Source organism: Notolabrus celidotus, chromosome 2 (genome assembly GCF_009762535.1).
Source record: "Notolabrus celidotus isolate fNotCel1 chromosome 2, fNotCel1.pri, whole genome shotgun sequence".
NCBI lineage: Eukaryota > Metazoa > Chordata > Actinopteri > Labriformes > Labridae > Notolabrus > Notolabrus celidotus.
In genome coordinates, this window is record NC_048273.1 from 34277855 (window position 1) to 34290763 (window position 12909).

General features: G+C 41.0%; 1 protein-coding gene across 2 annotated transcripts in view; it reads left to right on the forward strand.

Moving 5' to 3' along the window:
- evi5b (ecotropic viral integration site 5b) overlaps positions 1 to 12909 on the forward strand; it is a 52592-nt gene that overhangs the window by 26419 nt on the left and 13264 nt on the right. Inside the window, exons 6-18 of one of the 2 annotated variants that reach the window (XM_034709751.1) lie at positions 42 to 167; positions 1106 to 1249; positions 1803 to 1892; positions 2151 to 2248; positions 3830 to 3890; positions 3971 to 4024; positions 5080 to 5112; positions 5500 to 5658; positions 6804 to 6935; positions 7044 to 7184; positions 7265 to 7423; positions 7839 to 7985; positions 8346 to 8441. In XM_034709751.1, the coding sequence (XP_034565642.1) occupies positions 42 to 167; positions 1106 to 1249; positions 1803 to 1892; positions 2151 to 2248; positions 3830 to 3890; positions 3971 to 4024; positions 5080 to 5112; positions 5500 to 5658; positions 6804 to 6935; positions 7044 to 7184; positions 7265 to 7423; positions 7839 to 7985; positions 8346 to 8441 (1440 nt within the window). The remainder of the gene's footprint in view (positions 1 to 41; positions 168 to 1105; positions 1250 to 1802; positions 1893 to 2150; positions 2249 to 3829; positions 3891 to 3970; positions 4025 to 5079; positions 5113 to 5499; positions 5659 to 6803; positions 6936 to 7043; positions 7185 to 7264; positions 7424 to 7838; positions 7986 to 8345; positions 8442 to 12909) is intronic. The other variant, XM_034709759.1, reaches the window with a different exon arrangement.

The window sequence follows — 12909 nt, forward strand, 5'->3', positions numbered from 1 at the left end:
TCACATGGTTAGTGTTTGACTTCATCCTGTTGTTTCTGTAGATGCCAGAGGAGGAGGCATTCTGTGTGTTTGTGAAGCTGATGCAGGATTACAGATTACGGGAGCTCTTCAAACCCAGCATGGCTGAGCTGGGACTCTGCATGTATCAGTTTGAGGTTATGATTCAGGTAAATACTTTTTATTTTTTTGTATCATTTCTTTTATTCACATTCAACATTATACACATGAGAATCAAAACAAACAATAAAACACAGTGGACAATTCAATTAACAGTAACCCAAAACAACAACAAAAACAAAAATAAGATCAACAAACAAACAAACAAACATAAAAAAATGACTTATACAGACATTGACTCACTCCACACCTATAATTTCTTTTTTCTCTTCTTTAAATATCAAATTGAAATAACATAAAAATCTTTGATCACATCCCATATGTTTCAGTATGTTTAAGTGAGGGAGGATATGTAGTTTCCAGGGGTTTAAAAATAACTTTCTTAAATACAATAAAGGACAAAAGAATAACCCAGCTCTGTGAATATCTGACTCTTACATGTGAGAGGTCTTGAAAGATGCAGATTGAAATATTGAAATTAATTTCCACTCCCAAAACATTGGACAACCAATGCTCTATTTCATGCCAGACATGCCAGGTAAATACTTTTAATGGGACCAAATTTATACGTCTGTGATAAAGTGATGCCATAAAACACATGGCACTTGAGTCTGATGATTATTTATCCTGAAATATAACAACCTGTTGCAGCGGTGTAAATTACAGCTGTGACTCGTCTGTATTGCACTTCATTCTGAAACTACGGAAAAAGTAGGACACACTGCTCAAGGCTTGTTTTAGAAAGATATTGTGCATGCACAGTGATAGCTTCACTTATTGGCATAGAAACATCACCAACTAACCTTTTACCAGTGTAATTCACAAACACACTAGTCCATGAATATAAATGCTTCCAGGGTAGGCTCTGTGTACCTGTGCACACGTATACATCAGACTTCACACTGTTCTGAGATCTGTTCACAGATAGTCAGACTGTAGTCATGCATAGCTGTCATGATGTGAACCCATATGATCTGTGAACTTGCAGGAGCAACTCCCAGACCTGCACATACATTTCCAGGCTCAGAGCTTTCACACATCCATGTATGCCTCCTCGTGGTTCCTCACCATCTTCCTCACCTCCTTCCCTCTGCCTGTTGCCACGAGGATCTTTGACATTTTCATGTGTGAGGTCAGTGAAAAGGAAAAAATTATATTTCACATCTTTTCTGTAGAAAATGTGTCTTCGCACTTTTATCCTATTTATATAGCTTGTATTTCACTCTTGGTTAAGCTCTGTAAGAAGTACTCCAGGGTGTCTTTAGCTTTAGCTCTTTTCTACTTTTTAGTGTTTATCTAGTAATTGAACATGAGCTGCTGTTGAACCATCGTCACAGAGACTACAAGCCTCAATAAAGCTGTGTAAAAAGCAGATGTGAAACCTGAAAGAGGAACAGTCGACGCTCGCATTGATGCCAAGTGTTTTCACTCAGAGGATGTAAAGTTAAAATCTGCTCTAGTTTGTCTGAACAGTGAGTGATGGAAATGTTATCCACTAGCTCCACCTGCTGGAGGAAACAGAAACAACAGAGTTCAATCAAAGGGTGACAGGAGGGTGTTTTCTCCCTCCTGTGAGAACTTTTGACTCATATTTTACTCTCAAAATATTTTACAACACTTTTCTACTGACCATCATTTTCTCTTTGAAAACATGATTCCATGTTGCTGTTGTTCTCCTCCTTCAGGGTCTAGAGATAGTTTTCCGTGTGGGACTTGCCATCCTCCAGATGAATCAGACTGAACTCATCCAGCTTGACATGGAGGGAATGTTACAGGTACATCGCCTCAACCGTTATATAACTTGTCATTTCAGCAGCTCAGATTTCTGGAGCTAAACACACAGCACCCTCTTGGGAGGATCCTTGAACACACCCACATAATTGATACCTATCCTCCATAAGTGTACCTGTTTAACTGCTGCTGTGTAATGTAGTGCTTTGAGGTCAAAGAAACACCTGACTCATAGTCTTTGTTTTGAAGTAGCTGGTTTGAGGGTGTGTGGCACTTATCTGCTCTCTTTTCTCCACCTCTAGCACTTTCAGAGGGTCATCCCACACCAGCTGGACAGTGGACCAGATAAGGTCATCCAGGCTGCTTATCAGGTTAAATACAACGCCAAGAAGATGAAAAAGTGAGCACAACAGTTTATCTCTAACCTCCCCTTTTTTGCTGCCTCTTCACACAACAGCATTGAAATGTTCATCCCATCTGTAGATGCCCTCTCACGTTCAAAACTTCACAATGTACATTTATGGACCTCTCTTAGCTAGTTCATCAAAATTGACTGTTTCCTTTGGTCTTAATAACAGAGAAAATGTTCCTATGTTAGATGAGAGCTACATGAAACCAAAGCAAATAACCTTTGAGAATTTGTATTCATGTGTTCGAAATGAATGTCTGTTAAGTCAATCAATTTCTTTTTTAAGTCATCTAAATTTTGAACTGTTTTAAATAATCCCTAAAAGACAGTTGGGAGTTAAAGAATACAATTGTGGAGTATTGAATTTGTCATGATTTAATACGTCATTTCATATCAGATTATGTTCACTCCTGTTTTTCTTAATGCTTGTTGTTTCATGACTTCGGGTTACGGCCAAATTCCACCAGATCCCTGTGTCCGGTCCATCTCCAATCCGTCACCGATCTGATAGGTTTCTATTCTAATCTGTTAACTCCAAGCGGCAACCTCCGGTCTAAAAATATGAGTCAATGCGGAAGTGTTAAAAGCTGCAGTTCATCGAGGATCCGCTTGAGGCTGGCTCCGGAAGTACCGGAAGTCACATACACATGAATGGGGAAAAGACGACCTTTGCAGCATTAATAAACATGTTTACAGCCTGGTACAAAAGATGAGTGTAGTCTGAATAGCTAATTTCTCGATGTCCTCTCACTGTGAGGGGGTGAATTTTTTTGTAATTCGGCAATTTCGAAGATATTGAGATTACTAGTCCTCCAATCAGAGGCACAGCTGCCTGTGGGAACACTTCAGCTGTTGGCTAGGAGGCTCAAAGCCCGCCTCTTTACGTCACACTGGCTCGACAGAAGCAATATGGCTGCCGCAGCCGATTGGTCTCAAAACAGCTCTTCAGAAACAGATGGGTGACGTCACGGATACTACGTCCATATTTTTTACAGTCTATTGTTAACTCGCACACAACGCTGCGTCTCTGATCCGGTAGGTCGGAACGCAACAGATCAGATACGCAAGACTTCTCTTTTTGCTGGATGCCAGAGCACGACGCATCAATCTCAACAGAGCAGATGGAGTGGGACAGGAAGTCAGGCACCAAAACAAAATGGAAACATCTGGTTAATTTTCAGAATAAAACACTCTATGTTAATCTTTAGATCGTTTTAAACTTAACTATGACAACAAAATGTCATTTTGAACGGAGGCAGGCCTGGAGTCATCAAGTCAGATGTTTTCCGACAAAGTGGATGAGGAGAGGAGGAGGAGAATCCTTGATTCAGTATTTACTGCGAGAAAACCTCTGTCACATGACTCCAGCTGTCGACGGTCCTGCTCCGTGCTGTGTTCTGAAAACGCAACCAGTAGGTGTTGACGGAGGAGAGAGCACAGAGCTGGACCGCAGCTGATCGGAGACGGACCGGACATGGATCTGGTGGAAGTCCCGTGTTAGACTGATATGATTAAATCAACATTTACAACAGATGTTTGTGGTTTTTACTAATTGTCTCCAATTCTTTTCAGGCTAGAGAAAGAATACACTACAATCAAAACTAAAGAGATGGAGGAGCAGGTGGAGATAAAGGTTGGTGCAGATCCCTGAGTGTCCTGGAGGACCCACTGTGCTTTATTAGTTTGATGTGATTGTAACTCTCTGTCTTGCAGAGGCTGCGGACAGAGAACCGGCTGCTGAAGCAGAGGATAGATACACTAGAGAAAGTGAGTGCGTCAGGGTTTGTCTGAAGTTGATTCTATTGATGGAGCCCCTGTGACAAAGCTCCTCACTCATCAGCATCACATTAACCCATCCAGCCGTGTCTGCTCGTACATCATGCATCCCCTCATAATGATAATAACGGAGTCTTGTCTTACACTAACTGAGCTGTGTTAGTTGAAGGATGTGCATTTACACAGTACACCGCTGTGGGTTGATTGCTCTGTCTGGGGAGTTTCTGATTGTACATGGAGTCAGAAACAGACGTCACATTTGGACCTGGCATCATGCTGACTCTGTGCGTGGCTTGAATAACTTGTAGTGAATTTTTAAATTCACCACCAGGACACACTAACTGAGGCAGAGACTAAAACAAGCCTGTCTGGAGCGTGAAAGTGGCTGCTTGATGCTGCTCAAGCTGATACAAAGCACTGCATGCCCAGGTGCACAGTTTGTATCATTCTGCACCCTCTTGTGTCTTTGACACGTCTTATTCCAAGTAAAAGCACCGTGCATGAGGTCTGTCATGGATAGTTCAGGGTGTTTGGTACTCCTTGTTGCCTGCAGGGAAGAACACTGCGGTCTGATCAGATCCGTTATTCAAACCTAGCTGGATGCTGCTGCTCTGTCACGTAACTTCAAAGTCCTCTTTAACTCTTTCTAACCATTAAAAAACTTTATCAACTACACTTAACTACATTAACATAGCTCCGCACTTTTATCATGCATATTTTTGCACCTTACTTCATTCTCTGCTAAAACTTGAGCTGTCCTTTGCTTCTTCCTTTCTGAAACCTGTTGTTGTGTTGCTGCACTGCCTGATTTTTTCACTTTGTGACCAGCTTATTTGCACTTTTTTCAACACACCTGCATGCAATGTTCTTTTTCTACCTCTGAGTATAAACAATATTGTGCCATCTGTAAAAGGATAATTCTAAAGGGGAAATGAACATTGCATTTCTTTCTAAAAAAATCAATTGTTCCTGTGTGTGCCTTAAACTGTCCCCTGGATTGTCTCTCTCTCTCTCTGCTGTCTCTTGTCAATATTTCTGTTTTGTAGGAAAGTGCTTCCTTGGCAGATAGATTGATCCAGGTATATTCCCTTATTTTCTCTTTACCCTCGTCCCTTAATGTTGCGTCCTTCTTTCTCTGTCTTTCTTTATAGCCTTGCATGATTAGCTCAATAAAAGACACAGTAATAATACAGAATCTAATGAACTCCATTGATTCTCTGAATTAAGCACTAAACCTGATCACTATTACTTATTACAGTATCAAACAGGTGCATGACATGCTACACTGTGTCACAAATCATGCTGAGAAAAGCTAAGAAGTTAAATACAAATCACACATTGCTAGAGTTAACCAAGCATGTCCTTAGAAATCCCAGCCCTCTATCTCTAATTTGCCCCCATGCCGTCCTTGCGTTCTACTTCTTCTCGTGCTCACTTCACTCCTCCTCGGTTGGTTATGTCCCAAGGGACAAGTGACTCGAGCTCAGGAGGCCGAGGAGAACTACCTGGTCAAGCGGGAGCTGGCCACAGTCAAACAGCAGAGCGAGGAGGCCACTGCTCAGCTGGAGCAGGCCAAGAAAACCATCGAGCAGCTTCAGCCGCAGCAACAGCATCGGCCAAACGCGGTAAGGAGGACCACAGGGTCTCCATCTGGCAGGTTCACTGGTTCAGATCCTGTCTTCTGTCATAGATACCGGGACTCTGAGGATGTTTCCCAGAAGAGTTTGTGATGTGCAGAGCTGAAACTTTGGGCTTTTTAAAACTCTGAACTGACATATGGTCCAGTTTAAAACAAATAAAGTCAGATGTGTCTGATTATCGCCCTGCAACAAAAACCCAAGCACTGGGTAAGCAGGCCGTTTCTCATTTTGCACATCAGCTTTGGGTAATGATCTGATTTGATATGCATGAATTCAAATTGGAACATGGAGAACTACACAGTTCAGGCACCATTTCCAGTCCTCTGCATTCTCAGAGATGCATTCATGAATTTCTGAGTAGCTGTCTTCCAGGCTGGTTGGATTTCACACGTTGCACCCTGTTCACAGGCTGCTCTCACTGCATATCTCTTCATCTAACATAGTGAATTATTGATGCTTGGGCTCCTGATGATAATGCATATGTATTTCCATGTTTTACATAATTTGCTATCTTGCTTTACAATGAGTTGTCATTAATCATTCACGTGAAGGTGAACAGCAAATGGTTGATGTCAGCTGAATGATTTTAATGAGGAGTGCAGAGAGGTGAGTTTTCTTGGGCCTTTCCAGCCTGGTAATTTTAAGACTGGTGAGGGTTCAGAGTTTGGAGATGAAACATTCATTAATTACTTATATAGTAGGGATACAGTAAAACATTTGGCTGCAATGTAAGTAGAGCTCTGCATGTGACATTAGCAGTTATTTTACTTTGCAAAGCTACTGAGACAACCTTCTTTAAAATATCCTTTTGCACACTGTTAATCAGTTTTAGTCAAACCACCTGCTCAGCTGTGAAGTTCTGCCTCATGTGGTGCAGAAAGTGCTGCCCATAGATAATGATGAATTTGTAACAGACCAGCGCTTATCAGTCAATATATTTCATGTTTTTAAGATAAGATATTAAACATGATATCACCTTCAGGGATTCATAGACTTGAATCATTTTGAGAAGCTTATTTACTTTGCTTGAAATCTGAAAATCCAGTTTTTCATTTAGGACTAATATTAGAGTCAGACCCATGAGGACTACATTGCTGTCCCTTCTCAATTAGACTCATGTTGTGTTGTAGAAGAGAGCCCCTCGGTACTCTGAGGAGTCTGTCCTGCAGCTGGAGAGAGAGCTCGTTCAGGCCAGACTGATGGAGGCCGAGTCTCAGTGCGCCCTCAAGGAGATGCAGGACAAGATTTTGGATGTGGAAAAGGTACATTTTTAATACTTATGTATTGTTAACATCTTAATAATATATGAACTGGCTAGAAAACTCTACAACTACTGCCACAGTTTTAAAATCCTGACATGCTCTCTCCAGAGAAACACGTCTCTACCAGATGACACCAACGTGGCTCGTCTTCAGGAGGAGCTGATCGGGGTGAAGCTGAGAGAGGCCGAGGCTCTGACCGGCCTCAAAGAGCTGAGGCAGCAAGTCAGAGACCTGGAAGAGCACTGGCAGGTGAGAATCAGGTCATCAGTTCATTATCATTGTTTGAGTCAACATGAAAAGACGGTGACTGACTTGCGACTCTTCCTCAGCGTCACTTGGCACGCACGGCAGGTCGCTGGAAGGAAAGCCCGAAGAAGAACGCCCTGAGCGAGCTGCAGGATGAGCTGATGAGTGTGAGGCTACGAGAAGCTGAAGCGCAGGCAGAGCTGAGAGAGACACGGCAGAGGATGCTGGAGCTGGAAACACAGGTCAGAGGTCAAAACGTTACATTTACCTGAGCCAGCTGATTCATTCTTTTGATATCTTTCTGTTTTGCAATTTAGAGTCTGAGTTTTTTCCTCTTGCAAAGCCATTTATCTTAGGAATAAAAACGTATTCTACTATTGCGACCCTCACGAGGGAGCTGGATTTTAAATGTGTCTAATTCCCAGATCATTTGAAGCAAAAGAAGTGAGCTCTCTACCTGTATTATCACATTTGATCCTTCAGAGGGCAGCATTCATTTGTAGCTCATGTATCAACTCATGAGAGTGAAGCAGTGCAGGCAATACTTGTCACCTGGTTTTAACTCTCAGTCTTTCTTATGCATTGACCCCATTTTCTAACAAAATAAAATGTTTTTTCATCAGTGTTTTTGTCACCCTGCCACCTGTGCTCAAACAGAATCAGATTCACAGTAACCATCTGCGACGGGCCGAGCAGGAGGGCCGCTGTCTGCAGGAGTGTGTGCGAACCTTGACGCTGCAAAACAAAGACCTGAGTGTGCAACTGCAAGAGATCAAGCGGAGACAAGCTGAGATTGAATGCAAGGTACTACTCTCCTTCTAATCTGCAATGCTTACTACATTTAGCATTGAGTGCACAGGAAGAAACAGACTTCTAATAAATCAGCAAGTTATCTTGAAAACAACAAAGATTAAACAGTATCAAAATATGAAGAGAGAAGGAAATCTTTCATGTTTTCAGAGATGGTATTTCCCTTTGGGTTTGTTGATGGTGCAAGATTTCTGTCAAGCAGAGGAATTTCCCTCTGCAAGATCTATATCTAAACATGTAATAGTTCCCAAAAAATTGTTTACATAAAACGTTTTTGTAACTGTCCACTTAATCCCCCCCGGGGGCTTTGGTGTCTCAAATAACGTCCCAATAACTTCTTTTGTTTTCCTTCAGAGTAAAGAAGAAGTGATGGCAGTGAGGCTACGGGAAGCTGACAACATTGCTGCTATGGCTGAACTCCAGCAACAGATCTCAGAGCTTGAGATTCAGGTAAAGTACCGACACACTCACACATGCTCCACTCTTTGTTTTGTCAGTCACACTCCTGCCTCTGCACTAAACTTGAAGTTTCCACAACTCCTTCGCAAACCACATTAAACATATTTAACTTCACCTCAGACAGAGCAACACTGCATTCATGAATGTGTATATTGACACATCTCTGGAAGAGTGTTATCTTCAATGCTGTGAGGATGAAGGTTTGTAGGTCAGCTCTAAAGAATGAGTTTTGGAAAATGATGTAATGTTAAGAGAAACAAAAAAGAAACATATCATTTAATCCTCCGATCATTTTTACATTTGTAGTCTCTGTCAGATTACTCGCTGCTTTGAAATGGGCGGGGCTTTAATCTCTGATAGGAAAACGCTTATATCACTTAATCCTGTACACCAATTAGAAGTTCCTTATGTATGACTGAATCTGAAAACCGTGTGGTTTGCTCATGTTGCCACAGAGACGCCAGTGTCAATATGATCTAATCCAACTGCACCCACGCAGCCCCAAAGGCAGAGATTAGCTGAGTTATTTCCCCTTTTTAGATATGAGCTGTTGCATATGAAGAGATGAAAATGTAGATATAGATCAAGTGTTTTGGTGTTTTAAAGCTCAGAGAGAAAAATTAGCTAGACATAGATAGTGATGACAGGCAGAAGTTAGAGACAACAGTGCAGATTTGTTTTGTTCGCCTAACATAAACGGTACTTGAAGCTAGGGTTGGTAGTCAACACTAGAATGAATTTGAATGTAGCATTTCCTCAGGACTCCTTCTAACCCCTCCCCCCTCCCCTCGGAGCTCCTCCAAAACGGCGCCCCCACTCACATGCATGAGCACCGCTGATTCACGACCATATGATGGTGACTGATTCAAAACCAGTCCTCAGTACATCGTTTGTGTTTTGCACTACGTCAACTCATGTCTCACTCATAGACTGTATAAAATATGGACGTAGTATCCGTCACCCATCTGTTCCTGAGCACTGTTTGAAGCCAATCGACGGCGGCAGACATATTGGAAATGTATGTAAAAGAACTCAACCAGTCAAAGTGTGACGTAAACGGGCGGAGTTTGAGCCTCTTAGCCAACAGCTATGTGTTCCCAACCAGGAGTCAAGTCAGTCATGTCCTTATTTGGGCAAAAACTTGTAATCTTAATATCTTGCGAACCGTCGCGTTAGAAAAAAATTCACCCCCCGTACAGTTTGTGCTGATAGAGAGATTAGCTACGTAGAGCCAAGCCGTTTTTTGAACCAGGCTGTAAACATGTTTATTATTGCTGCAAAGATTGTCTTGGATTGGTGTGTATGTGGTTTCTGGTGTTTCTGCAGCCAGACTCAAGTGGATTCTTGATGTATTGCAGTTTACAACACTTCCGCATGGGCTTCATAGTTTGAGACCGGAGGTTTCCGCTTTGTTTCACTCAGCAGTAAGAAAACACCAAAACATTCTCATAGTGAAAGTTAAAAACACAAACAAACATGAAATGTACGTGCAGGAGGCGGGCAGAACGTCAGGATGGGATTTGATTGGTTTCATCATTTGGCTCCTGATGGCAGCGATTGGTTGGTTTTCCCAGGTTTACTCCGGCTGTAGATAGCGGCTTTTTTCACTTTTTTTTAAGAACACATTATGTATTGATTGCCATCGGGACATAAAGATCATTTTAATCAGTATAACAAAAAGTGGATCTAAATCTGACTACCAACCCCAGCTTTAACACAGGATCTAATACTCTGCAGTCAGACTGTTTGCTACAATTACATTGTTTTTATCTTGCAGCTCATTTATGTTGATTTATCTATTTCTATGCATCATTTAATAGCCATGATCAAAGGACTATCATGGAGTCAAACGTTGGTCAAACTGAATTAGAAAAATGTATATATTATGAATAAATGTAAAACTACCAACACTGTAAACCAGTCTCAACCACCCAGCGTGAAGAAGCCAGTATTTACCCCCAAACAGATGTAATGCTACACAAAACAAGGGTGACCAAAACAAATACAGGCCTGGTCTTACTCTGCCACAACCAAGTCGTTCTAATTGATAACAAATAATCTCCAGACCGATCATGATTGGTTTCAGACTCGTCTGCAGCAGTAATACTGGTTTGTTATTCGCAGTCAGTGTGGCAGCTTGTGGATACTGAGATGACGTGTATACGGGCTTCAGAGGGTGTGGTTGGTCTTCAGTGAACACTTACAAGATGTTTCTGAAGGAGCTGATGTTCAGGAGGAAATGTGACTCGTCTTTTTAACAACCTGCGTATATATTCTGGTGAATGTGATTACTTCAGACGGGGCTATACATGATTCATCACGTATCTAGCCCCAAATCTTTAAGTGTTGAAAATAGAGTTTTTATTTGAAATGTCAGAAGCAGTGATTGTATCATAGCACCCTCACTTCCTATCGGTACTCAGCAGCGCACAGTGAGCATCATTTCCTCTTTTCAAGTCAAAATGTAGTTGTTTTTTTTTTAAGTCACATCCTTAAACTCTGTGTTCTTATAAAACTCTACACACCACCATGTCCCCCGTACTGATCAGTAACAGACATTTTGCTATTGCTACTTGTTTGTGAATCTAAAATCATCTCTGATAACAGTAAGAAAAATAAATGAAATGTGATAAAAATAAAGAAACAAACTGAAACATTATCCCAAACTTTAAGTGCTCTGCTGATGTCAATGCAGGAACTTTGACCCTTTAAGTTCCTCTGAGTCATCCATGCCCTCTGATAGAGCAGCACACAACAAGTACAAGTGCAAGATAATGCCAACACAACTCAACACGGTCTCAGCAGATGTGTGTTTAACATGAGTCTGGTCCTGCTGGAGGTTTCTGCCTGTTAAAGGGAAGTTTGTCCTTGTCGCTGTATCTTGCTAAACACTGCGAGGTGCTCTGCTCATGGTGGATTAAGATGAGATCAGACTGAGTCCTGTCTGTAAGATGGGACTGGATCTCATCCTGTCTTGATGATGGATCTTTGTTAATAATTTGACATAGAGTATGGTTTAGACCTGCTCTGTTTGGAAAAGCATCTTGAGATAACTTCTGTTGTGATCTGGTGCTTTATAACTAAAGACCATGAGTCTGGTTCTGCTCGAGGTTTCTGCCTGTTAAAAGGAAGTTTTTTCTCGCAGCTGTAACTATCTAAATACTGCGAGGTGCAATGCTCATGGTGGATTAAGATGAGATAAGGCTGAGTCTTGGTGTTGGATCTCTGTTCATAATTTAACATTAGAGTGGTCTAGACCTGCTCTGTTTGTAAAAGCGTCTTGAGATAACGTTTGTTGTGATTTGGCGCTATACAAATAAAGATTGATTGATTCAAAATTGCACAATTGCAAGTTGGCAACATCACCAGGAGCACCTTCAACCAAAAATATTGCATATGTTGATTTCTGCTTCAATTCCAATGACAGTCTTGTTAAAATATCTGTGTTTGAGCATAGATACTTTAAGTCTCTATAGTCAGCATTGATTAGCAGGAGATAAACTTTAACTTAGTGTTTTATACCTTTGCCGTATAATGTGCATGCAAGTGGATTATAATGTGTGTTAAAGTAGTTTGCATGATCTATAACTTTTCCTGTGAAGAAGGTTTGCTGAATCACAGTGAAGCCATCACAGCTGTAATCATTCAGAATACGTCTGTTTAAGTCCTGATTGCTTTGAAATCCAGCATTTCAAAGAGAATCTCAGATGTCCTCATGACCACACACAACCAGTTCACACTGTTATAAACAGTTCATGACATTTCCATAGAATATTACAAGTAGTGAAGTAGTGATGTAGTTTGAGATGGTTTGTTTTTATTCTTTATTTTTGCTATTGGACAGCAGTTTGTTATACAGAGCATTGACATATAAAAGAGAGAATAATATTCATTTCCTCTGAAGTCCTCCGTTTTTAAAGATTATTACAACTAAAGACAACCTGGGGGAGACAATATGTATACATTAGAGTGAGCCAGAAGCATTTCAGGGGATTTAAGTGACAGAAAATCAAACGCAAAAAAAATAAATAAAAAAAACAACAACATGCAATTAGCTGAGACAAGACAGCATCACCGGGCCCTTAATGGTATCATTCACATAATCTGTCTGTAGGGATTTTACATAGTTAGTCCTCTTGGACCAGAGTTTAATAAATACATCTTTTTGAAGTTGTAAACAGAAAGTAATCATTTCCATAACATAAATATACTTTACTATATTAATCCAGTCCTGTATTGTGGGAGGTTCAGGAAGCAACCAGCACCTCGTCATGGCTTTTTTTACAAGCACAACTCAAAATGCCAAACAGGTCTTTATCAACAGGTCTTGCCTGGAAATCTACATCTCCTAAAAACAATGCAGTAATTTATAGGGGCAGGTCAATGTTAAATGTACTTTTTGATATTCTATTAAACTCTATCCAGAATGGGTCTTAACACTAGACATTCCCAGAATATA